The sequence below is a fragment of the Camelus ferus genome, chromosome 16, assembly GCF_009834535.1.
Source record: "Camelus ferus isolate YT-003-E chromosome 16, BCGSAC_Cfer_1.0, whole genome shotgun sequence".
Lineage (NCBI taxonomy): Eukaryota > Metazoa > Chordata > Mammalia > Artiodactyla > Camelidae > Camelus > Camelus ferus.
In genome coordinates, this window is record NC_045711.1 from 34,161,124 (window position 1) to 34,188,613 (window position 27,490).

The window sequence follows — 27,490 nt, forward strand, 5'->3', positions numbered from 1 at the left end:
TTTATTACAGTAGTGAGAAGGCAGAGTAGGATTGTAGTTAGCATTCCAGGTGAAGTAGGGCCAAGACCAAGTGAGTCAGAGCAATTAAGGACAAGTTAGGCAGTGAACAGGTACCTGATTTCAGTGCCCAAATAATAAAAGCCACTTCTTGTCTCAACCTCCTCTGCCCCTTTTCTCTTCTTGGTCTATTACAAAACATTCCTAAAAAAGAATATACTTCTAGGTCTGCCTGCGATATCAACTAAAAATGTCAGACCGAGTAGTGAGTTCAGTAGATAGTTCTTTGTTAAATAAGAAAGGGCCAGAATTGACTTTTAAGTTTTGTCCTTTGTGTGAATGTAGAGGTCTTAGTCTGGAGAAGGAGGAGGAGGAAGGCTTGATAGTTAGTCATAGAGGAGAGAATATGGCCAGGTGATAGAAATAATAATTAAAGGGTTAAAATGGCCAGGCTCTTCTAGGGAAAGAGTAGCTAAGAAACTTAAAACACTGGAAGAAAGAGGGGCCGGCTAATGAAGTGGCAGGGCATATAATCAAGATACTGTACTATTTTGGAAATTATACAAAGCTTCAAAAGGAGGACATGATCAATGATGTTAAATGTGCAGAAAAGGCCAAAATAAGGCTTTCATATATGGTGAGAAAATGATTATTAGCAATTATTTGTAATGTGCAGTCTGAGAATTACATACAGTGGCTATCAAAGTAACAGTAAGTTTTGGAGAAATTTATTTGATAGTAAAAAATTTTTTATAAATATCTACTGACAATAGTCATAGATCACTTTATAAAAGCGAAGTGACAAAAATAAATAGAAATAAGTTGATAAATTAGAGAAGATAGAAGGGGTAAGCAGAGACCAGTTAATGGAAGATTGACCACACCAGAAAGAAATACTTACTAATTCTAAGAGCAATATTCTTAGAATTTCAAAAATAATTGATTTAAAAAAAAATCTACTCCTCTGAACTTCTGTAGAACCATTTTTATACTAAGTGCCAAAGGAGGGGGATATAAAATCTTACTATATTATTATTACTTTTTTATGTATATGGAGTTAGATTATAAATCTTGAGAATAGTAGCTGTCTTAAAATTCTTTAGCACTTAGCCCCAGCTAGAGAAGATATATAATAAATGGCTTGTAGGAATTTTGAGCCTTTCCTTGGAAACTAAAGCAAAAGATGAGAATATAGTATAAAGGTAAAAAAACTGAGGAAAATATGAGGAAATAGGCTAATCTTCATTCTAATACAATTTTAATAATTAAAGTGACATAAATAATGACATTAATAATTTGTGTTCTCAAATGACAGGATATATTATGAAATCTTGCGTTGGGAAAATGTAGATGGGCACATCATGATGTCTTTTGTCATTTACGGTAAAATTTATAATTCACAAACCTTAGACTTTTTGTGTTTTACAGTCTGTTGCCAGAATCGGCCAAACTGGAACAAAGTCTGTCTTCTCACAAAGTGGAAATAGTCGAGAGGTAACTCCAATTCTTGTTGCACAAACACAAAGTTCTGGCCCACAAACAAGGTATTTATCCTGGGGTTATTATTTGTTATCATTCAGCTTTTCTTGCTCTAAAATATGATTATAATTCTTCAATTTAGACAGGTTTTGACTGTCCCAAGAATTCTTGAATGACTATTCTAAATTTTGATTATGTTAAATTTGAAATTTCTAACTTACTGGAAAAATAGTTTAATTTTTAGTTGAGTATTATAATACAAACCAAGGCAAAAGTTAGGTAAAATATCTTTTTATTCTAATTGCCTCATGAACTTGTTTAAACTAGATATTCTGAGCACTCCTCTAAAATAATTTTCTTCTAATTTACATGACCTTGTTCACTGGTGTACAGATAGATTACTCTCCCTTCCCCTATTATGCATTTCTATACATAGATCGTAACGTTAATCTTCCAGTAAATCTTCAAATAATAAATCCATTTCCACACAGAAATGGTGTTAAATAGGATTTCTTTTCCTGTTCAAGGACTTAAAAATAAATTATAGCTAATATTTTAAGATAAAGATACAACTCTGTCTCCTAAAATAGTGAACATGTATTATAAGTCTTAAAACAGACACACATGTGCGTATACTTGGACTATATAGAAAGCCTCAATGTTTCTTAAAATGCCAGGATGGTAAGTCTCATCGTGAGTGCCAGCTCACAGACAGGTGGCAGTGATTGCCTGGGACTCAGTTATGAGAATAAGCCTGAAGCCTCCTGCAGAACAACATTATGCAGGCCAAGTATATGCCATTCCTAAACATAAACATAATTTACTGAATTATACATTTCACTTAAAATTAAACATATATACTAACTGTAATGAGCATTATTAATAATTTTGTGTTCTTTGTATTATTGATTCTATTTTATCTTTTTTTTTTTAATTGAGGTATAGTTGATTACAGCATTTTATTTTCTTTATTGCCTTGTCTGTTTCCTACAGCTGCTATAACAAAGTAATAAACTGAGTGGCTTAAAACCACAGAAATTTATTCACTCACAGTTCTAGAAGCTACAATCCAAAATTAAGATGTTGACAGGGTCATTCTTCCTCTGAAGCTGCTAGGGGAGGATCCTTATCTCTTCCAGCTTCTGGTAGCCCTAGGAATTCCTTATTTTGTGGTAGTACAACTCAGTATCTGCCTCTGTCTGCTCATGGCCATCTTCCCTGTGTGCCTCTGTAGTCTAATTTCCTTGTTCTTGTTAGGACATCAGTCATATAGAATTAGGGCCCACCCTAACGACCTTGTATTAACTTGATTACTTTTATAAAAACCGTATTTCCCAAAAAGGTCACATTCATAGTACCGGGGTTTAGGGTTTCAACGTATCTGCTTGGGAGATACAGTTCAATCCATAACATTGCCTTATTAACAATTATTCTTTATTTTATCTTTTTAGAGGTTGTTTTAGGGTTTATGTTACGCATTTTAAGTTATCAAAGTCTACCTTCAAGTAATACTATACCCCATCACCTTTAGTATAAAACCTTATAACAGTATATTTTCATGCTCCTTTCTCAGTCTCAATGCTATTGCTGTCATATATTTTACTTGTACATAGTGCCTTGTTGTATTTTCTGCCCTAAATAGTTATCTTTCATAGAGATTTTTTTTTTAATGAGAAAAAGAAGTCTCTTTTATATATACCCATATATTTACTGTTTCTGGTGCTCTGTTTCTTTCTGTAGATTCAAATTTCAGTTTGGTATTTTTTCCTTCATCTTGAAAGACTTCTAACATTTCTTGTAGTTCAGGTTTTTTGGTAATGAATTTTTTCAGCCTTAGTATGACAGAACAAAGTTTTGATTTCACCATTTTTATTTTTGAAAGATACTTTCACTGGATATAAAATTCTAGTTGACAGGTTTTTGTTGTTGTTGTTGTTTTTTAAAAGATGTTGCTTTACTATCTTCCGGCTTGCCTTGTTTCTGACGAGAAGTCTGTTGTCATCCTCATTTTTGTTTCTCTAAATATGTGGTCTCTTTTCTCTGACTCTTAAAGTTTTCTCTTTATCACTGGTATTAAGCCATTTGAGTATGATGTGCTCTAGTGTGTTTTCTTCTTTTTTGGCCTTCAGATTCAGTGAGCTCCTTGATTCTATGAGTTTATAGTTTTAATCAAATTTAGCTAATTTTTGGCCATTATTTTTGCAAATATTTTCCCTGTCCATGTCCCTCTCTCTCATTCTGGGACTCCAAGAACACGTATATTAGACTGTTTAAAGTTGTTCCACAGTTCACTAATACTCAGTTCATTTATCTCACGCATTCTATTTTTCATCTCTGGAAGTTTGATTTGATTCTCCCCCTAAAGTGTCCCTGCTTTCTTCTACCTTTTTGAGCATATGGAACTATATTTATAATAGCTCTTTTAATGACCTTATCTACTAAATCTTACTGTGTCATTTCTGGGTCTGTTTATGGATTGATTTTTTTTTCCTCTTCAGTTATATTTTTCTACTTCTTTGTATGCCAAGTATTTTTTTTGAATGGATGACGATTACTAGAAATTTTACATGGTTGAGCGCTAGACGACTTTTTTGTATTTGTTTAAGTATTTTCTAAGTTTTGTTCTGGGATGCAATTAAGTTACTTGTTGACAGCTTGATCCTTTCAGGTTTTGCTTTTAGTTTTGTTAGGTGGGACAATAGCAAACTTTAGTCTGGACTAGTTTTGCCCCACTTTAAGTACTCAATGGCCTGTTTAGTATGACCTTTCTTCATTCTGGCTATTGAAAATGTGAGCTATTCCCACTCCCAGGTGAGCTCCAAGAATTATTCTGCCTGTTCCTTTTAAGTAGTTCTTTTGGTAGATTCAGGTAGTTTCCTCACTGCAGTATTAAAAGCAGTTCTGATGCTAAATATCCAGACGAGGCATAGACTGCAGGCTATGGTCACAATCCTAAGACTCATCAAATCTTGTTGACTGTAGTAACAAGCTCAAGAGTTCTCCAGGCCACTCATACTTCTGACCAACTAGAAATTTCCTGACAAGAAATTTGAGGGTTCATGCTTGTCCCTTAGGTTTAATAATTTGCTAGAACAATTTACAGTATCTGGGAAAGTGCAATACTTATAGTTTTATTAACATAATGATGGATACATGTCATTATACATTTTTCCAAACCCATAGAATGTACAAAACCAGGAGTGACCTCTAAGGTAAACTATAGGCTTTGGATGGTTATCAATGAATGACAATGTGATAGTCAATGTAAGTTCATTGACTAACAATAGTAGCACTCTGGTGGGATGTTGGTAATAGGGGAGGCTATGCATGTGTGGGGAAAGAGAGTGTATGGGAACTCGCTGGACCTTCCCCTCAATTTTGCTGTAACCCTTAAACTGCTCTTAAAAAATAGTCTTAATTAAAAAAATTATCATTAAAAAAAATGAATTGGTCAACCCAAATGACCTCACTTGTTGAAATCTCTATATTGATAGTCTGTCTTTGAAAGGATTAAGGACTGCCTATGCATTCTTTATTCACTGGTCACCTTCTTTTTTATTCTCAGGAGTCTCTTTGACCCAATCTTGGGTAATTAGTACGATTTCCCATAAGCTGTATAAACTGTAAATAGTTTAGTCCATAGACTTACTCACTCTTGATTACATAATTTTAGGTTTTAAATATGCTTGCTTTCTAAGAATAGAATCCTTGTATCTTAAGGTTTGCCTTTAAAGTTAAAAAAAAAAAATGTATCCAAGTGATTATTAGACTTCTTTTGCTCTAAACGGAATAATCCCTTGATGTGGCTGTTTGAATTTACAGGCTAATAACTTCTCAAGTATCAATTGTTCTAGTGGTATTTATTTGTTGGCAAGTATCCAACACTTAGACTATCCATGTGCAACCAGCTTTTTCTTTTTTCTCTAACTTGCTGTAGTTGCAAAGGAGGGCAAGAGGTAATTGATTTATAGCTGTGTTTACTATTTATTGACCCAGAATTTTTGTGTGGATTGTTTTAAGTTCAAATTAGCAATTTCAGATAGAGTAAATATGTGTGCTATAATTTTTATCATTTTATGGTAATGATACAAATAGTTTTTTAAATACAAGTTTTTATAGAGGGATGAGAAAAGAACTGACGAAACTCATCAACTTTAGAATGCAAACATGTTGCATGCATATTTTGTAATATACCTGAATTGAAACAATAGTTAATGGTCATAAACTGAGGGGTTTTTTAATGTCAACTTTTATAATTTTTTTAGTACAACACCTCAGGTATTGAGCCCCACTATCACATCTCCCCCAAATGCACTGCCTCGAAGAAGTTCACGACTTTTTACTAGTGACAGCTCTACAACCAAGGTAATTTAAAGATTTCTGTATGTCCCATTTACTTATTCTTCCTCCCCTCTAAAATTTTGTTCATTGATAACTCAGTTCCTAATGAATATATTAGACTATATAAAAACTTTTTAATGATTTTTAATTTGGAGGGCCATTTATAACATTAATAAATTTTCTTTGTCCTTTAATAAATATTTTATGACATTGTTGAGATAACAAAATTATAATGATGGAGAACAGATCAATGGTTTTTAGGAGTTATGACTGAGGGAAGGATGTGACTGTTAAAGCATGGCACAAGGGAATTTCTTTGTATAGTAGTAGAGTAGTCCTGTATATTGTAGTTGATTACACAAATCCATACATGTGATAAAATTTCATAGAACTATACACACCAAAAAAAAAAATGCTTGTAAAAATTGATAAAATTCAAGTGAGATATGTAGTTTTGTTGATAGTATGATACCAATTACGGTTTCCTGGATTTAATGATGTACTACAGTTATGTCAGATGTTACCATGAGGGAAATTGTGGGAAGACTAAATGGAAATTTTCTGTTTTCTTTGCATGTTTCTTTGCACAAGAAGGAACTTATACCTTTGGTAAATTTTCTTCATCCACTGACAAATATTGTGGAGTCTTTAACTTTGACATATACAGATCAGCAATTTTATACCTTATGAATTACAGTGCTCTGAGACAATTAGGTATCCGCTTACTTAGTTGTGGTATCCACTTACTTTCTCATTTTTAAATAATAAATGAAAGTGTTATACTTTCAGAAAAGAGAAACACTTAAATCTAATATACCTTAAACACTAGTTAGTTAATATGATTTATTTTCAGAATTGTTGCATTTAAAATTAAGTTACTTTGAAGACTTTTTTTTTTAATAAAATTTCTTCTGAGGAAAATATTAGATCAAAACTATAATTTTTTTATTTCTGATGCTTGAGAAAATGGGTTGGGGAGACATCTAAAATACATGAGTATAACAAGTGTGGGATTTTCCTCTTTGTTACAGGAGAATAGCAAAAAATTAAAAATGAAGTTTCCACCTAAAATCCCAAACAGAAAAACAAAAAGTAAAACTAATAAAGGAGGAATAACTCAACCTAACATAAATGATAGCCTGGAAATCACAAAATTAGACTCTTCGATCATTTCAGAAGGGAAAATCTCCACAATCACACCTCAGATCCAGGCATTTAATCTGCAGAAAGCAGCATCAGGTCTGTTTTAAATGTTTATTATCTTCTGTGTATTTTATTTTACTTTATTCAGTTATTTTAAGTAAATTTCTTTATGTTCATTAAAGTACCTTCCTTTTTTTTTCTTGATAGATGTTGGAATTTTTAATGAATTTTGTGCCTAGCCTTTCTAGAAAACCAAACTGTTTTTTATTTTTCTCCTTTATTTACTGCATTGTTTTCTCCTAGAAGGTTTGATGAGCCTTCTTCGTGAAATGGGGAAAGGTTATTTAGCTTTATGTTCATACAACTGCAAAGAAGCTATAAATATCTTGAGCCACCTACCTTCTCACCACTACAATACTGGTTGGGTACTGTGCCAAATTGGAAGGGCCTATTTTGAACTTTCAGAATACATGCAGGTAAGTATAAAAAAGTTACATATGCCTTTCTAGAGATAATTTAAATTTAATTAAAATGTTTATACTTGAGAAGTCTAGACCTAAAGGATAAATATTTATTATGTAATGCCTTTTTATTTATTTTTTCAATATTTATAATTTATAAACACAATCTTTTCTTGTGTTAAGAGGTAATTTAAATTCTTTGGGACTACTTGAGATAGATTTATAGAGAACCCAAGTCACCCATACATTCTTATGTGGAATATTTGTACTCAGTGGGATCTGAAAATATGTGTTTACCATGGAATAGACATTTATAATCAAAATTCTTGCTACTGTATACACAGTTATTACTTGGATGAATTTTTGACATTTAGTATGTTTTATAAACTTGAAGAATGCTATGAAGAAAATTTGTATGTAATCGAGGACATGATATTCTTATTACAAGGATTTTATCATTTTAATTTTAATTATATTAGTTGCTTACATTAACTGTTTAAATCAGGAAAAGAAAGGATAATTAACCTAAAGCAAAGAAAATTCTAATTTCCTCCCCAGTTCTCCTTCCAAAGCATTTTCTTTCCCCACCCTCTAAATTTAAAATTAAAAAAATTTTAAAAAAAACCCCTTAGAAACCTATATATTAATAAAATTTCTCTAATATAAATTATTTAAAGTTGATAATACGGTTACTTGTTTGCCCTGTTTACTTTCTGTTCATTTGTTCAGCATATATTTGAGTGCATGTTGTATCCTGGACTCTCTTTTAGACTATAATACAGCTAAGACAGATACTTGCTTGCCTTCATAGAGCTTACTTTCTAGTAAGAGACATTGTAAGCCAATAAATGTATAAGGACAGGTAACAGTAAGTCATATGAAGGAAAAATGAAGCATGGTAAGGAGACTGAGAGATAGTGAAGTAATGTGCTATTTTTTTCTTAAAACAAGCTCAGAGAAAGAAGTTTACTTTTCCCTTCTTGAGCCATGCAAAGATCTAGTGGTGCAGTGTTTTTCCAGGCTGAGAATAAATGCAGAAGATACCTATTCTTGTAATTTTGAGTAGAAAAGAAAAAGAGTTTTAGACAGAAAGCCTTATTCATTGCTAGATTATGGGTTTTTTTTTTTACTGGTCCACAGGTAAGAGCTATGTTTGGCAAACTTTTTCAGAATTGTTTATTGTTTCACAGGTGCCTTACATGAATTTTGTTCTCTCCCCTAACTAGAAAGCAGATACAGACCCAGATATTTAACTAAAGAAAGCCTTTGTTTCAACTTAATTTCACTGATTTTTTCCATTTTCCTTTTTGTCAATGGCATAGTCATTTTTCAGAGGAAGGAACAAATTCTGAAAAACTTAAAACCTAAAGTTTTCCAAAGCCTGTGATTTGGCAGGTGGTTAGAGCTGTCTTCTCATAACCAATACGTATTTGAAAAATGCCCATTTGAAAAACCTCGCTGTGTAATTATTAATAGATTTTAGGGGAGTCACAAATCTGAGCTAATTCTAGATAGTATATGGCCATATTGTAGTATTGTTCCTATTTTTCTAGTTTCATAAATGCTGTTTCCTTATTTTGTGATCTTCATTTCATTAAGAACAGACCAAGATATTCCTTATTCTAAACTAACTTGAATTTCAGAATTTTGAACTTACTGAATTGATGAACTAGGGAACTAATTGCTTTTATATAACCCAAAGCCTCAAACGTCAAGGGAGAGAAGCACAGTTCTGGGAGCTGTGAGTGTTGTGAGGAAAAAAATTGACCTGGTAGCTGAGGAAAGACCTTGAAGTCAAGAAAGTGCTGCAGAAGAAAAGGGAAATTATACTAGGCAGGGATGCTAGTATAATTCCTGCCAGGCTACAATTCCTGGCAGGTAGCACATGGGTGGGAATATTCAGTACTCAACATGACAGAGGTTTGGTGGCCAGTGGAACCTGTTTTCCCCCGAAGTTTTGAACTCAAGCTCTTAATAAAATAAAAGTCCGTACAAAAATAGGTTTTGTGAAAAATAGGTTTTGTGTTATAGAGGTCCTTCTTCTCCCACCTTTCCTGAGAGTTATTCTGTAAGGCTATTATGAAAACTTGGGATAGTGTTTTTAAGAGTAAAATAGTTGAAACTGACTATACTTCAATTTAAAATAAAAGAATAAAAGAGTAAAATAATTGACTTCTTAAATTATAACTTTGTATATAGTTCTTTTTCTGTCTTTCTGATGGAAATAAATTTTCTTTTCAGAATTCATGTTCCTACCATGACTTGTTTATAAAAACTAGGTTATGAACATGATGTTATCAGAATTTGACCTATAGTGGGAGGTTGCTCAAATTAGCCATGTTAGTACTAATTCATATAATCACTGTAAAACAAGGTAGCATTTACGTCCTATGAGGACAGTGCCCAGTACATGTGTAAATTGTATCAACTTGTTTTCCCCTTACTAGTTTTTTTTGTATTTCAGGCTGAAAGAATATTCTCAGAGGTTAGAAGAATTGAGAATTACAGAGTTGAAGGCATGGAAATCTACTCAACAACACTTTGGCATCTTCAGAAAGATGTTGCTCTTTCAGTTCTTTCAAAAGACTTAACAGACATGGATAAAAATTCACCAGAGGTAAATTAACTGAAACACTTGTTTATGTAACTGTCTTTGATTATCTTTACCAAATGCAGATGCACCAAATCATTCAAACACCATTTAGTATCACCCACACTTATCTTTTTTTCCTTCTCTATAAGTAGGGACTCAGAGAAGAAGGGAAAATCCTAGAGTATACGGTGCAGATTCATAAATAGAAAAATCACAAAGTACATATTTCATTCAGGATTAATCCAGATTTGGCTGTGTTGTAATTGCTGTTGTCACCAAGATTAGAGTTCATTAAACAGAAATAGAGATTTTTTTTAAGTACTCATTTTAAATTAAAATTAGTATTTTAATTGTCATTTTAAGAAATAGGCACACATTAAAAATAATAAAATAATGCCATTTGCAGCAACATGGACGGCCCTGGAAAATGTCATTCTAAGTGAAATAAGCCAGAATGAGAAAGAAAAATACCATATGATAGCACTCATATGTGGAATCTTAAAAAAAAAAAAAGACAAATGATCTTATTTTATAAAACAGAAACAGACTCACAGACATAGAAAACAAACTTAATGGTTACCAGGGAGGAAGCGGGTAGGAAGGGATAAATTGGAAGTTCGAGATTTGCAGATACTGACTGGTATATATAAAATAGATAAACAAATTTATATTGTATAGCACAGGGAACTATATTCGGTATCTTGTAGTAGCTTACAGTGAAAAAGAATATGCAAACGAATGTATGTATATTCATGTATGACTGAAGCGTTGTGCTGTATGCCAGAAATTGACACAACATTGTAAACTGCCTATACTTAAATTTAAAAAAAAAAATAAAGAAATAGACACAACTTATTTACATGTTTCAATCCTATATTTCATTGCATCTCAAGAATATTTAGTGGTACCTTCAGTTCTCATTATTCTCGGTAGCTGTGTTCTGTAGTTTCCATGAACACTGAATTAGCAAATACTGAACCATTGCTTCTAGGGGAAATACACACACACATCACTCTTAGATTATAATCTTAAATCCTAAAAACAACTCATCCTGGTACATTCTATTTTCTTTATTTTACAAAAGAGAAAATGAGGTTCAGAAGTGTAAGGTGACTTGCTTGAGGCCACTCTATAAACAGGTGCCAGAGTTGGGATTCATACTCTGTCCATCTGGCGCCAGAGCCTGAGCTTCTTGCACTACATTGCACTGCTCACCTACAGTCTCTATCCTCTGGTTATCTAACTTGCTGAAACAAGAAGGCAGAGAGCTGCAATTTTTTTTTTATCTCAACTGAGAACATGACTAATAGGGATTGCCCAGTGACTACTAAAGCACTTTGAGTATTGATTTTGGTTTAACAAACAGATTTTAGCAAGTAGACAAATTTGCAAGTAGGAAATCCATGAATAATGAGGATTAACTATATCTATTAAAACTCTTCAGTTTTTTTCTTTCTGTTCTAAGTAAGATCTGAGCCTTGATTTTAGTCATAGATTTGCTTTTGTTAGGGGAGAAAAACCAAGATTTTAATTGTGCATTTGTTTTTTGTTTCCATTTTTTTCAGGCCTGGTGTGCTGCAGGGAACTGTTTCAGTTTGCAACGGGAACATGATATTGCAATTAAATTCTTTCAGAGAGCCATCCAGGTTGATCCAAATTATGCTTATGCCTATACCCTGTTAGGGCACGAGTTTGTATTAACTGAAGAATTAGACAAAGCGCTAGCTTGTTTTCGAAATGCTATCAGAGTCAATCCTAGACATTATAATGCATGGTAAGTGCTAATGAAGTGCAAGGACAATGTCTTTGATGGGGCTAATACTCTAATTTTTCTTGTTAGTTATCTCTTTGTTGTCATGAATTTGAATACTAATACTTAAGAATGGTACATACTGGTTAATAACTTCTAACCAGTATGTTTTTTTTATGTGAAATGTATACCTTTTACAAACTCTTAACTAATGATAATAGAATTCCAGATCCTTATACTCAACAGTTTCAACCTTTTCTCCTACCAAACTTTTGCAAATGGTTGGTTTTGTTGCTTTGATTTGTTACTTTTTCTTAGAACACTAAAATGTTGATTAGAATAGGAAGTGGTTGGGAAAGTGGAGAGGAACAGTATAATTCACCTATTGGATAATAGAAAATAAACATAGAAAACTGTCCACTAGTTGTTGCTTTTGACAGTGTTCTAATTTATTATTAAGTTTATTAAGTTTATTAAGAACTTAGTGTTCAGTTTAAGTAATGTCTCTGTTTTACTTTTTTGTACTTGTGCCCAAGTAGATGAAGAGGAAAGTTAATCTTTTGGGTTGATCAGTATAGCAGTTGAATTTTCTCTTTCTATTTATCACTAAGTCTGAAGCACTAGATTACTGAAAGATATTTTTCAATTTGTGTAAATATGTTTTTTAATGGATTATATCTCATTTCTAAGTAGTTACATTGCCTGAAGATGGCCTGATATGTGCTAGCTTCTGCTCCTATTAAACAATCAAGCTTGCCAACAGTGCAAGTGTTCTCTTCACATGAAGTTTTCTGTGATATTTTAAGAACTCAGTTCTTAATAGAAGTTGTGTTGTTTTTTAAATGTGTAGTATCTATAGTGCTATATTGCAGTAGTTGCATTCTTTAAAAAACTTTACCATATCTAAAATTATGTTATAAAAATAATTGTTTCAGGGAGGAGGGTATAGCTCAAGTGGTAGAGCGCATGCTTAGCATGCATAAGGTCCTGTGTTCAATCCTCAGTACCTCCTCTATAAATAAATAAATACATACATAAATAAATAAAAGCTTTTACTGGGACAAATTTAAATATTGAGTTATTTAGGTAACTATATTTAACTAAACACTAAGCAAATTTATTTTTCCAATTCCAAAATAAATAGTCTTTCTTTTGTTATCTCCACTCTCACCATTATTAACACAGAGATTTTCATACCTTTTCTTCACCTCTAACACCATTATAATAATAAACAAAGCCACTCAGATAAACCAGATATACTGTTGTGCTTTTTTTCATAATCATTTGGTGCTTACTCCCCATCATCATTATCTAATTTAGCCAAGAGGGCTCCTTAATGTAAATGTCACAATATATTCATTTGATGTTTTGAAAATTCAGGAGAAATACCTGTATATAAATTTAATATAATATTACATAGTCTTTAAAACTTATTATTTCAAAGTCTATTTGAAGCCTTTAAAAAGTATAATTTTGAAGTCTATAAATTCTGAAATATGTAGGATATTTTTGATATACAGTAAGTGGGGAGAGGGAAGCAGCACATGACACTATACATACTATAATCATAATGATATAAAATACATATTCATTTGGACAAAGAATGTGGAAATAGCACTGTTAGGAGTTTAGGATCTAGAATCATAAAGGAAGGATCTGGTTAAAATCTTTATTAGCTATATAACTTTAGGCAAGTTATTTAACTTCTCTAAGTCTCAGTTTCTTCATTTGAAAATCTGAATAACAGTATGTATCTCCTTGGTTCCTTCTAGGATTAAATGAGATAAATCACACAAATAATTTAACAATATTATTGGTACACATGTGGTAACCACTCAGTAAAAATCAGCTACTAAATCTAGATTGTAAAAGTAAAGATGTAGTTTCTTTTTTCCCTAAGTGTCATAGTTTTATTTGCTTGATTGGTTGATTTGATTTGATTTATTGTTTTTACTTGTAAAAATGACTTGTCTAAAATGTTTTGATGATTTTTATCACGACTGATAGTTTTTGCCTCCTGTAAGAACACCAGTATTTTTCTACTGGTTTATTAAAATGCCACATTCCATACGTATCCTTTTATTAATCTAACTAAATTAGCAGCCAGCAGTTCATATCCCTAAAATTGTACTTTATTTATGCTTTCAGGTATGGTTTAGGGATGATTTATTATAAGCAAGAAAAATTCAGCCTTGCAGAAATGCATTTCCAGAAAGCACTTGATATCAACCCTCAAAGTTCAGTTTTGCTTTGCCACATTGGAGTAGTAAGTAGCTTTCTAAATATTGTTCAATTAGTCTGTTTTGAAATGTGTTTGTTGTTGACTTAATTGCTATAATGAAAATTAGGGCTTTTTGTTATTGTTGTTATTGTTGAAACAATATCCTGGGTTCTTTTACAGCCAAAAATATTACCTTTTTGCATGACATAAAGAGAAATCACTGGAGTACCCTCATTTCTTTGGCAAGTTACTTAATTTCTCTGAGTTTTATTTTATGAATGACAAGTAATATCACCTTGCCAACCTCATAGGGTTAAGACTCATATGAGATACTTCATATTTTTGAAAGCAGTTTTCTAGATATGTTAATGTTTAGTTCTCAAATTAAGTAATAATTTAAGACAAATGATCTTAGCCTCTGAGTGATCTAGCTATGTGAGAACTAATTAAAATTCTTATAAGGTGATATGGATCTCCAATTTTATGTTTATATTTTTAAAATGTATCTGATAATAAGTTGTACTTTGATAGGAGAAAAGGTTTGTTTGCTTTTTAAAATCTCATTTACTAAGATTCTCTGCAAGCATGGTACCTTAAGTTCTTGATCTTGTTCTCCTTCCTCTTTCCACCCCTCTCCCCTTTTTGTTTCTCTCGGCAAGTTTGGCTGTTATGGGAACAAGCATACAAAATGAGGAAATTATACTAGTTTGAAATTTCACTATTCATTTGAGGGGAAGAATTCTAGTTCTTTATAATAATTTTATTTAAAATTGACACAGTAACTTCTTTTATAGTTACTATGCAAAAAATATAGAGAAAATATGTCAACTTGAAAGATTTTTTTCATCACTTAAGTTAAATTGAACTTGAGTATCTCTTGATACCTTTTTTCTTTTTGCTGTCTTTTTTATTGACATAAAAGTTACATAACACAAAATTAAACATTTTAAAGTGTAGTATCCAATGACGTTTAATACATTCACAATATTGTACAACCATCATCTTTATATAATTCCAAATCATTTTCAGTGCCCCAGAGGAAAACCAAAGCAGTTGGTCCCCACTCCTCTTTCCCTACCTCTTCATTTTTAAGTTGTGTGTTTTTTTTTTAATTTATTTTTTTTCTTGAAATATAGTCAGTTTACAATGTTGTGTCAATTTCTGGTATACAGCACATTGCTTCAGTCATATATGAATATACATATATTAATTTTCATATTCTTTAAGTTGTTTTTTTATAAGCAGACATTTTTAATGTTGATGAAGGTTCAGCATATCAGTTTGATTCTTTTTAGTGTCTATTGAGAACTTATTATTAGAGTTTGCAAATACATTCTTCTAAGTTTTCTTCTAGAAGTTTTATATTAATAACTTCTACACATACATATAACATTTATCTCAAACCAGTTTTACATAAATATAGAATCTATCTCAAATCAGTTTTATGTCTGGTATGATATAGAGGGCAAAGTTCATTTTTTTAATATATTCCTCCAGTTGTTCCAGAACAATTTGCTGAAAAGACTTTTCTTTTTCATTTGAATTACCTGATGCCTTTGTTGAAAATAAATTGACTAGATATGTATGAATCTCTTTGAACTCTTTATTTTTCCCTTTTTATGTCATTCATTTTCTTTTTTAATTTTTTTTCTTGATACCTTTTAGTGACGGACATTTTTAAAGTAGACTTGCTTCTAAAGTTATTGTAAAACAGATTGTTTTATAATTTTGAGTGGTTTATTTGAAGAATTTTTCAGATAAGAGAGTATGCTCCTCTGTTAGGAAACTAGTATTTACGATTTCAATCCTGTGTGCAGAATATTTGGCTACATGTAGTAATAACCTTCTGCACAAATCATTGTATAGATGAATTTAGCAACCAGATGTTGGCAGTATCTACGTTCACACTCTTGTTCGTTAAAGTTCCACAGCCACATCCATTCACTCCACTTTATTATTAACATACAATTTATCTAAGGAGGAACACAGCAGAATATGAGTACACATAAGTAAATAGTGAGGCTAGGTTTTTCCTTAAGTTTTTAAAAATAAGTTATTTACTTCCTTGTATTACAGATCAGTGGTTTTCAAATATGTAAAGCAGAAGAATTATTTTTAAAATAAATTTCTAAAAAGAATTATTTTTAAAATAAATTTCTAAAATAATTGTTCCGAGTGAAACAGGGTTGGTAAGGTTTAGAGCCAAATCCTCTAAGGGTTCTTGAAAAGTGTTGAAAAGCCTAATATTTAGAGGACCATAATAAACCTGTTAAAATGTGAGTGTTATCTAGCTAAATAGTACAGATTTTCTTGTGAAGAGAAGACTAAGGTTTTTTGTTTTGTTTTGTTTTGTTTTTGTCTTTCAGACTTAAAGGTAACCAAATAATTATCATTATGGAGGACAGTAGTGAATTGGGAGCTATGTTGGTTTTGAGTTTCAAACCAAACATTATTTGGTTTTCACCTTTCCTTATAAATATCAAAAGGAAACATTAATAGGATCTTTATTTCTCATAGGTTCAGCATGCACTGAAAAAATCTGAGAAGGCTTTGGATACCCTAAACAAAGCCATTGTCATTGATCCCAAGAACCCTCTATGCAAATTTCACAGAGCCTCAGTTTTATTTGCAAATGAAAAATATAAGGTAAGATACATATCCTGAAAGTTTTTCAGCATTGAATTGCTTAAGTTTTGCCCTATTTTTAATAAACTAAAAGTTATTTATACTTTCATTTTTGTCTTAGTTTATTTTCTCCATTTTCAAAAACTGTATTAATTTTTGTGTGATTTTATTTCTTCATGGAATACTTATAGGAAGGATGAGTGTGTGGATCTTTATGGTTATCCCTTGTAAAGATTTCCTATATGGAAAGGCATTTTTTCCATCAGGGAGTTATCTTAAATGTAAAACCTGAACTGTCCTGTTAGGACCAAAATTTGTGAACAGGTGAGAAATGAATGTGTGTGCATCATTCAACAAGTGTTTATTGAGTATCATGTCAGGCAGTAGGAGTATAGTGACAAGCGAAGCAACCATATTTCCTGCCTTTGAAGGGCTTACCATCTAGTACCGTTCTAGAGGGAGAACAGACATTAATCAAATAATTACAAAAATAATACATGTTGAATACCTAAAGGAAAAAAGTATGTTGAGTTATAAGCGCTTATAACAAGGAGACTAGGTAATCATAAATTGTGAATCCAAAGTTTTGATTTAAAGTTCAGGTTACTTTTTTAATAAATTCATGCTCTTCGTACTAAAAACAATTAAACACTTACCCCAAAAATGCCCAAAATTTAAATGCACAGAAAAACTTGGGCTCAGTAATCTATTTTAGTTGACTCTTTCCCTAGAAATCTGTCCTTTCAGTATAGAAATTTGCTGAAATTAAAAAATACTAAACCAGTGATAAGCTCTTAACTTTTTTTTAAAACTAATAAAGTTATGTAAGTGTATTAAATGTATAATTTATTCCTTGTCATTTATTCAGTAATTCTTCTAGTCTTGCTCTGTTTTTCTTTATGAAGAGGTGAATATTAGGTCCTACTGTTTCAATCCTTTTAAAACTTCTTGTAACTCTAATAAACACTTAACTTTTAACTTGCTCTTTGAGGTACTATACTTGTGATTCAAGATTTGTTTGCATGGTTTTGCTTCATTATACTTCTTTAGATTATGTGGTCAGGTTCTTCAATAGAAGGATTTTATTCAATTTATTATTCTTAAAGCCATTTTAAATGCCACCACCCTACCAGAAATGCCATGTAAATCAGCCCTATACTTGCTTCAAGAAGCCCATGTGCTAATCTGACCCATTGTCCAGGCTGTAATGGTTTTAGCCATTTTTGAGTACCAGCCTGAGGCTTGACTAAATTATATGTCCTATTTTGATGCATGAATTAGATCTAGGTAGACTATACAAAAAGGGGCATAACAAAAAGTTACTGATTGCTTCTGAAATATCTTCTCTCCAAAATTAAAATCAAATTGTGTTGAGAGAGTCACTTCAGTCTCTCTATGGCAGAAACACTGCTAGATACCACCCTATTTAATATGTTGTATTGCTGTCTAGTCCTGTATGTCTTAAGTCTTTTAGGGCAAAAACGAGAACTCTGTTACACACTATATCTCAATGAGTGTTTGTAAGTAGATTATCAGTCAGGGGGAGGCATGATAGATGCATGAAATTCTGATAACCGTTGTAACATGCAATCATAGAAAGAAAACATCAGTTGTGAACTGCGTGTGGTATAGCAGTATAGGAGCATTGGTGTGTTATCTTAAGATTTCTTTAAATCTATGGTTCTCAAAGTATGGTCTGGGGAATATAGGGGTGGTCCCCAAAAATCCTTTTAAGAAGTCCACAAGGTCAGAACTGTTTTCATAAACTATTATCTGCAGAAGATAATCCAGCTGTCTTCTATTAACCAGAGATGAGTAAAAATGTTAAGCTGTGCCGCTCTTCTCACTGACTTTTTATTCTGAAAAATACAGTTTTTTTCACTAGAAAAATATTATGTTACATGTCATGGGTTTATTATTGTTACTTTTAAGAATAGATAAATATTTTTAAAACTTGCAACTTTTTAATTTCTGATATTTTAAGTATTAACAGAAACTCTTTGAGTTCCTCATTAAGCTTTAGGAACGTAAAAGTCCAGAGACCAAAAAGTTTGAGAAAGGCTGCTTGGCAGTATTAAAGCCAGTCTCAGGTCTTTTCATTGTGATTGATACAGGCTTTGTCAGTCCCTATGTAATGTTAGACAGGTGTATCAGTGATCTTAAGTAACTAATATTCACTACCACATAGCTTCTGTTTTTATGTACCACAGATCTTCCATTTTGATACTTTATTGTTTGTATGTTTTACAATATTTAACACTATGACTATTGAAGGAAAGAACAACAAGTCTACCTCATAAAACTATATGTAATAAGTCTTCCATTTCCTGACATGTGCATGTGATTCTGAGACACATTCAGCTTGGCAGTTCCTTTGAGTTTATTTCTCTTGGATTGGCACAAATTAGGAAGAGGCTGGAATGTTAAGGATACACCAGAGCCCCCTACGTACTTGTGTAAAAAATGTGGCATTTTAAACCAATGAACCGCCTGTGAAAATATGTGCATGTATGTTGCCTTTACTTTTCTTTTTTATTATATAAAAAATTTCGAACATCACTATAGTTGGTAGTGTAATATGGTAATGAATCCCTGTGAACCTACCACCCAAAACTTTCCACACTACTTCCCATAAAAAGGTTTTTTCCTTTGTTTTTTAACTTTTATTTATTTATTTATTTATTGGTGGGGGAGGTAATTAGATTTATTTATTTGTTTATTTGTTTATTTTTTGATGGAGGTGCTGAGAATTGAATCCAGAACCTTGTGCATGCTAAGCGGGCACTCTACCACTGAGCTAGACCCTCCCCACCAAGATTTTAAAGAAGTCTTTTAATTTAGGTAATGCCAATAAAAATATTTACAAAAGCCAAGAAATTACATTTGGCTCTAGGTTAAGGGGGAAAATGTATTAAACTTTTTTGTAACTGTGAAATAGGATTGGTTCCTTATTTTTTTATACCCTTTTTAGAAAGATAAAACTAAAATTCCAGTCAATGAAGAAAGAAATTCCCTTATGCCACCTAAATTCCATAGTCTTCTAATATCTTTACTAGCCCAATATCTGATCACTGCTTTATTCTTTCTTTGTGGTGCTTCTTAATGACAGTAATATGCTCTTACAAAGAAGTTCAAATATTATAAAGTATAAAAAAATACAAAGTTGAATGTGCCTCATAAGCTTACCCTCCAGGGAAGAGCACTATTAATAGCTCAGAATATATTTCTCCAGATCTTTCTCTCAATATTTGTGTATTTTTTAATTGTTTCTAACAAAGTAGATTTATACTAGGGTGGTAGGCATAGTACTGACTCTTCAAGGATATCCATGCCCTAATCCTTGGTACCTTTGAATATATTACCTTACATGTCAAAAGAGACTTTGCAGATATGAATAAGGATATGAATCTTGAATTGGAGAATATCCTGGATTATTCAAGTAGGCTCGATCTAATCACATTAATCTTTAAAAGTGGAGTATCTTCCTCAGCTGTAGTTAGAAACAGCATTTTCTCAACCCTCTTGCTGCTTTTGAAAATGAAGGAAGAAAGGTCGAGGAATGTAGGCGACCTCTAGACTCTGAGAAAGGCAGGGAAACAGATTCCCTCCAGGAAGGGAAGCAGCCATGCCAACACCTTGATTTTAGCTGAGACTCATATTGGACTTCTAACCATAGAACTGTAAGATAATAAATTTGTCTTAAACCATCGAATCTGTGGTACTTTGTTATGGCAGCAATAAGAAACCAGTACAACGACACGTCCTGTTGTACAACTTGCTTGTTTCACTTAACATTCCTCTGTGATAGACACTTATTATTTATCTCTTTTGTTTTAACATGGCTTACATCGGATTTTGTTTTACTACAAAGAGATATAGAGAAAAGAATAAAAAGTAGATAACCTCTATGGACATTAAAGGGAAATAAAGTATAATACTTATGTTAGAAAATTCATAAAGTAGAGAAAGCTAATAGAAGCCCTTCCCCAGTCCCTTCAGTTTTCCCCTCACCAAAGGTAAACCATTAACTTGTTTAGGAGCTTATGTGTATTGATTTTGGCCAGAAATAAAATATGCATATGCTCATATAAGTGTATTTATAAAATATTTATGCAAATACTCACATATCTGAATTTGTACATGTTCAATGTTCTTATAAAGATGATTTTGTGATCTTTTTTGAGTATATTCCTGGGACAAATTCCTAACAGTGAGATTGCTGCATCAATGTTTACATGCAGTTTCTAACTTAATAGATACTGCCAAGTTGTCCTCTTAAAAGATTACATCAATTTACAGTTCTACCCTCAGTGAAGATACTACCTGATTTCCCTCACTCACAGTAACTTTATGTGACATGAAAAAAAAATCTTTTTGTCTATTTATTATGTGAAAAATGTACAGTATCTCATTTGGGGAGCCAGTTTTATTTTTGATCATCATATCTTTTAAATACAAATAGAATTTTCCTATCTCTCTTCTCAATCTCCTTAGCCCTTCAGCAGTGGTCAAAAGATTACTAGACAATTTTAACTCAGTTTAGAGAGTTCAATTTTAGGCTCTTTATCATTTGTTAAAATGGCAAGTGGTATTCAAAGCTTAATGTTGTGGCAGGGAGAAGGTAGGTATATTAATAGAACACAGCATGATGGAATATAGGTATTTTAAATAAAATAGTGACAAAAGCAAGAGTTCTCACCACTTGCATATATCACAAAGTAGTATGTGTTTTCAATGTACTTCAGTGAATTCCTGCCATTTCTTAGTTCCTGTTGTCATAAATATTTTTCTTGCATTTTATTTTCACAACAAAAATTTATGCAATAAGGAAGTGCAGTTAAGATCTAGAAATCTTTAATTAAGATGATTTGGAAAATTAAATTTAAAAACTTGCTTAGCCAATACTTTGTAAAATTTTGCTACTCTGTTTTTCTTTGCTTTTTTTCAGTCTGCTTTACAAGAACTTGAAGAATTGAAACAAATTGTTCCCAAAGAATCCCTTGTTTACTTCTTAATAGGAAAGGTAAAGATTGGGGCCCTAGTTCTAAACTGTGACTTTCATAACAAATATTAACTTTTGAAAAATAAATATGTTTTATTATGCAACACCTGTTGAGCAAATTCAACCAGAGCTCTGAACTAAATGCTTTAGGAATAAAGAATAGATTTTGTTTTATACATTTAAGAAGATGATAACCTAATGAAGAAGCAAGAACACACACCCTATAACCCTAATCCTACTATGGTTTTGGAAGTATATTAGCACTTGCAGCCAGTAATGAGCTGGTAACTAAGACTACCTCAAGAAAAGCCCTTAGCTTCCAATTATCAATAAAATGCTTAGACATCTTGCAAAAGAAGAAAATTAATGGCACTGTGTTGTCTTAATTAGAAGAAATGGCTTCCAAAATTTCCAGGGCTGTAGTAGTCAGGCCTTTACACACTGCCTCAAGATGCCAGTTGGTTATGGTAGCTGAGAACAGAGCACAGGTGTTGAGAGTTGATATGACTCCATTTAAAAATCAGTGTAAATTAATGCTAATCAAGCAGCTTATAGTCCAGTTCTTTCCATTGTCATTGTTCTAGTCAGTGAGATTTATTGGAAGCTCACTACCTGAGATACAGAGACAGGGAATTCTGAAAACAATAACTGAATTTATAAAAAGGAACTCAAAAGTTAGTATGACTTCTATAAGATGAGAATGTCCTACTCATCACAATGGATTTATAGCACATAAATCAAGAGCTTAATTTAAACTAAAAATGTTTAGGAAGGAAGCTCACAACTTAATGAAAAATGTAGTGCTGCTGTTTATTTTTAGGTTTACAAGAAGTTAGGTCAAACGCACCTCGCCCTGATGAATTTCTCTTGGGCTATGGATTTAGATCCTAAAGGAGCCAATAACCAGATTAAAGAGGCAATTGATAAGCGCTACCTTCCAGATGATGAGGAGCCAATAACCCAAGAAGAACAGATAAGTAAGTATCATCCAAATGAATTAGGTATGTATGTGGTTACTCAAACCAGAGAGCTAGTGAAATGCCACATCAGAGTTAGGTAAGATGGAACAGATGTTTATTTATGGCACAGAATAAACATGGAAATTTTTTTGAGTCTTCAGAAAGCTACTTTTGCATAAAGATTTTGGGGCTACTGTTTTTTATTTTTAATTATGAAATATCCTTTACACCAAATGGAATTTTAGGGAACTTAATAGGGTGATGTAATTACAAAGTGCATATGGAGCCAGGTAACTGGTTTTGGTTCTGGATCTAGTCTGCTGTGTGATTTTGAGAAATCCATTGCTGATTTTTACCTGGCCCTCAGTTTATGTTTGAATATGTAACTAATGCATGCCTTATCTGCTTTGTAGGATCGTGGTAGGGGTAGAAAAGATGATAGGTGTGACTGTTGGAAATGTTGGAAATGCTAAGTGAATGAATAAGTCTGTGCACATTTAAAAATACTGACAGATCTGTAGTATAGTTTAAGGCAGTAAATACCCTATCTCTATACTGAATCACTAGACTGTACCCCTGAAACTAATATAATATTGTAAATCAGCTCTATGTCAATAAATTAATTAAAAAGCAAAAAATAATATATACTCTATCCCTTAATTGAGTGTGGGTCTTAAAATAACTAGTAAGAATCAAAACTTAATGTATTAATATTTTTAAATAAGAGAATTGAGAGACCTCTGATGGGATAAACTAAGATGCCTTTGTTCCAGAAATATAGTTATATTGTATATTTTTATGAACTAGCAGGGCCTATCCCCAAAGTGGAGTCAATGATGGGACTGAATGTCAGTCTTTTTTTAAAATGTCTCAGAGAACGAGTTCTAATTCTTTGGGTCGGAATAGAAATTCATTTGGGGGAGGCAGTTTTAGTAGTTAAAACTCATAAAGGTTAAATACAATGAACTAATAATCTTAGACATGCTGTAAAATAAGGAACTTGAATTGCATTTCATTAAAGGATATCAGGATTTTTAAGGTCTTTTATTTAAACTCTCATCTCTCTGAATACAATAGTTTTCTTTAGTTGTTTTCATGAACCAACAAAAAATATTTATCAGATACCTTACTGTAGATTTTTGTTTTATTTTTAAAGTGGGAACAGATGAATCCCAGGAGAGCAGCATGACAGATGCAGATGACACACAACTTCATGCAGCTGAAAGTGATGAATTTTAACTTCTGGAAATCAGACTTTTGCAACTGGATGTGTGACTAGTGCTGACATGTTTCTTGTCCCTCCATATACTGAGTCTTCACTCTTGAGCTGGCAGTGTCATCATCCATCACTTACACCATGAGTGTGCCACTTTCATTGGACCCTGACTGTACACAGAATGAAAGGCAGTGCAATATTTAGCTGCTAACAAGACTGGCTCTTTCACCAGTATGAATGACAATTTAGGGGGGTAGGGTGGGGAACTTTTTTTTTTCTTTAATCTCCCTTTGTTGGAAAGCTATCATGGAAGGAAGAGTTAAGTTTTATCTTGAAGGAACCATTAGATATGGAAAATAGTGATGAACCAGAATTTCTTGGTGGTTTTTCCAAAAATTTGTTTTTACTTGGTTCTGTTCCTGATAAACCGAGTGACTGACCTTCATTTCTAGGTTCTTCAAGAATGGTGTTAGCAAGTGCCAGATGGAACAATAAAAGACATTGCCTATAACAGAGTAACTTGATTGCCAAGGAATGTAAATTACCTTAAACTTGCAGTGTCTCCTATAAACAAATATAATGGGCATATTGGAACTCGTGTAGGAATCAAATACGCTTTATACAGTGTACACTTATTCTTGGCAAGAATGCTTTAATGTCTCACCAAGAATTTTAATTTATTCATCTTGCTTCAAAGTGTTGATCATTGTTGTCTTGGTATTACAAACTTTAAAATTGGTCCTTACCATATTGCCTCTTCTCTTTGAGCTCTGTGGGATCACCTTTAACATTCAGAAATGATAGAGGGGTTGCCCACTGCAAAGCCAAAACAAGGCTCTTAATAACCACTTAAGTTTGCCATACGAATCAAAATGAGAACGCTAAATGAAGAGACTTTAAGAGATCATGATAGTGAAAGCCTTAATACAATCAGAATCGTACCATAACCTTGAATCTATATTTGTTCAAGACAGTATCCCTTTGACTCTTCTAAGTGTTTAAACAGGGTGCAAGAATGTGTGGTTACCTTTGGTTGAGATCATTTCCATTCTTTTCAGCTCTCTGCTTCAAGTTATTTTCAGTAGTGTAAGTCACCAAAACGTTTAATGAGAGTGATTGGGTTTAGGATATTAAAATTTTTTAGCTGCAAAAAAACCCTTCTTACGAAGGCAGTGAGTTCTCTCTTGAGTTTGTCATAAATAATATAGGTTGGTGTCTTTGGGTAACGGCCACAATTTTAAAGATCCAATTATGCGTAATAAAATGGGAATTATTGGAATTTCACCGTAACAGATTTAAAGTCTTAAATTGTGTATCTCCTTTATTGTAATGTATTGAAAATTTTAGAGAAACTTTAGTTGTTAACATTAAGTGCCAATGTCAGAATATAACAAATTATAGTTTCTTATGAATGACAGGCCTCTACAGTTATTATTTTGGATTATTTGATGAAGGACGAACTTAACTACTGGTTACCTGTGTTAGTCAAGCTGTGAAAATAAGATGGATTACAGAAGATGTGAAAAAAATTTTAGCCCATAGACTCAGTAATTTTCTATCATTTACTATTAATCTGTTCATTTGAACATGGATTAGATACTATTATAAACGAATTCAAGTCAGTCTTAGATTAGATATTGGGTGCCAGAGAGGTATTTAACAAAATTTCCTACCTAAATCTATGTATGTGCTGCCTAAAAAAAAATAATTTATAAGAAAAAGGAAAGGTTGGGAGTAAATGAATATCATTAAAAATTCCCAAAGGCTAGCACTTGGAATCTAACAAATATTCCATTTTATTATCCATTAGTTCTGTAATATTTAATTTTATGTTTTATTTTTTTTAATCAGCAAATCATAAGCCTGCTGTATAATAGTATCAGTTATAGAGTTTCATAGAAAGCTTTGACCTGAGCTCTATATTACGAAGCCTGGAGAAAGCTACACTCAGAAAACAATCTGCTGATGTATAATTAGTTATCTTTCTGTAGTAGGAATTTATGTCCTGTGCCAGGGGTGAGTCTTCCTGGTACTAATTTTGAGACCAAGGATAAAAGGATAGTTTGTGGAAGGCACACCATGGCAATGGCTGGCTGAGGTATACTCAGCCCAAGCTTGACCTGATTGCATTTTCCTCACACCTATTTTTAAAGTCATTTAGGTATTTGAAGCCTTATTTCCCACTTAGTTACTGTTTCTGGCTTTCTTTTTTTCTTTTCTTTTTTTTCTTTTTTGCATGGAATGGGGATCAAACAACCAGAAGAAGACATGCATTTTGATAAGCAAAATGTTTGCTTCAAATTTCAAAAGTTATTTTGAAGGAAATCAGAAATACTAAGTACTTTGACATCGTTTTTCTCTTTAAGCTGTTCATATATGTATATATATATATATATATATATATATACACACACACACACACTCTGGTTCAGAAGTTAGGTTGTAATATTGGATATGTTTCCCCCTTGGAAATAGTTCTTAACTCTGGGATTTTAGAAGGTTGGAAATATTTTTTCAAGAGACAATGGTACTCAAAATAATGAAAGGTGGTCCTACTTTTTCTGTATTTCATTACTTTAAATTTTTTATTTTTTCCAAGATCTGCAAGTAACATTTGAACCATGCTGCTGTTGTACCTTAAAACTCAGTGATAACCAGTATTTAGTCTATTAAAAATGCTCTTTTTGAAGAAAAAAGTTTGCAAGTCTCTGTTTAGCCAGAGGATAGTAGGGGTCTTCACGAGAAATATGGTGACTCATTTTCTTTGTGAAAACCTGGGAAAATGCAAGTGTGGATGTGATGTGTGTGTTCTATTTGCATTGAAACAATGTAATTTTGTGTCTTCTTTTTGCTTTTCCTGACTTATTTCAGAAATTGTACAGTCTTGCCGGGGGGGAAAGTCTTTTCTGTTAATATATTTGCAATTCATTAAAGGATATGGAAAATCCAAATAAATTACTTTTGAAAGCAATTTATAATCAAGTCGTTAAAGCTGTATAAGAGCTGTGCCATCTGTATTTTTATAATAAGGCACAGCAAAATATTGAAAGATTATAGTTTTATGTTCCACAAAAGTCTAGGGCAATGTTTCTCTAATTTTTTCTTCTTTACATACACCCTCTTCTAATATATCTATTTTTTAAACTCATACTTTTTAAATATTATATGGAATTTCAAAATAAATATTGTGACCAAAAAATGGTAACTTTTAGAATATATTTTTTCCAAACTACAGAAGAAAGCCCCTTGCCAGCAGCTGCTAGTCAATTGCTTATTATTCTATCATTTGACTTTTGAAATTCTTTTAAAAGGGACCCACAGCTTTTTTGTTCCAAGTAGAATCCATTTTAAATACCAAGATCCAAAAGAAGTAGAATATAGAAACCAAATTTCACTCTAGTTTGAATATCTTGAAGAAAGTGTAGAGAGCAGAAGGGTTTTGTTCAGACTTGAAGAAAGGGTAGCAATAAGGAAAAACACATAAAGTGGGGTGTGCTGGGCAGGTGGGAGGGAATGACTCAGACTTCATAACCTTCCCTAGGACCTGCCATTTGCTGTCAGCAAGACAGGGGTAACTAGAAGTGCAGTTCTCTGGCTTGTTAAACCTCTAATGGTTCATGAAGGTTCTGTATAGGTTTTTTCTTTGCAAGTGCAAACTTTGCTAAATAGCTATGTTTGGTGAGATCTTGCCACGTGTACTATG

At 32.4% G+C, this 27,490-nt stretch overlaps 1 protein-coding gene across 5 annotated transcripts in view; it reads left to right on the plus strand.

Moving 5' to 3' along the window:
- The window catches only part of CDC27 (cell division cycle 27), a 48,533-nt gene extending 21,791 nt beyond the window's left edge, over positions 1 to 26,742 (plus strand). Inside the window, exons 9-19 of one of the 5 annotated variants that reach the window (XM_032457158.1) lie at positions 1,426 to 1,541; positions 5,742 to 5,841; positions 6,849 to 7,056; positions 7,264 to 7,436; positions 9,886 to 10,038; positions 11,580 to 11,788; positions 13,913 to 14,030; positions 16,503 to 16,631; positions 21,559 to 21,633; positions 22,497 to 22,589; positions 23,728 to 26,742. In XM_032457158.1, the coding sequence (XP_032313049.1) occupies positions 1,426 to 1,541; positions 5,742 to 5,841; positions 6,849 to 7,056; positions 7,264 to 7,436; positions 9,886 to 10,038; positions 11,580 to 11,788; positions 13,913 to 14,030; positions 16,503 to 16,631; positions 21,559 to 21,633; positions 22,497 to 22,571 (1,356 nt within the window). In that variant the 3' untranslated portion in view covers positions 22,572 to 22,589; positions 23,728 to 26,742. Of the gene's footprint in view, positions 1 to 1,425; positions 1,542 to 5,741; positions 5,842 to 6,848; positions 7,057 to 7,263; positions 7,437 to 9,885; positions 10,039 to 11,579; positions 11,789 to 13,912; positions 14,031 to 16,502; positions 16,632 to 21,558; positions 21,634 to 22,432; positions 22,590 to 23,727 lie in introns of all 5 variants that reach the window. The other 4 variants (XM_006177372.3, XM_032457159.1, XM_006177371.3 and 1 more) reach the window with 4 other exon arrangements.
- The last annotated feature ends 748 nt before the right edge of the window (positions 26,743 to 27,490 follow it).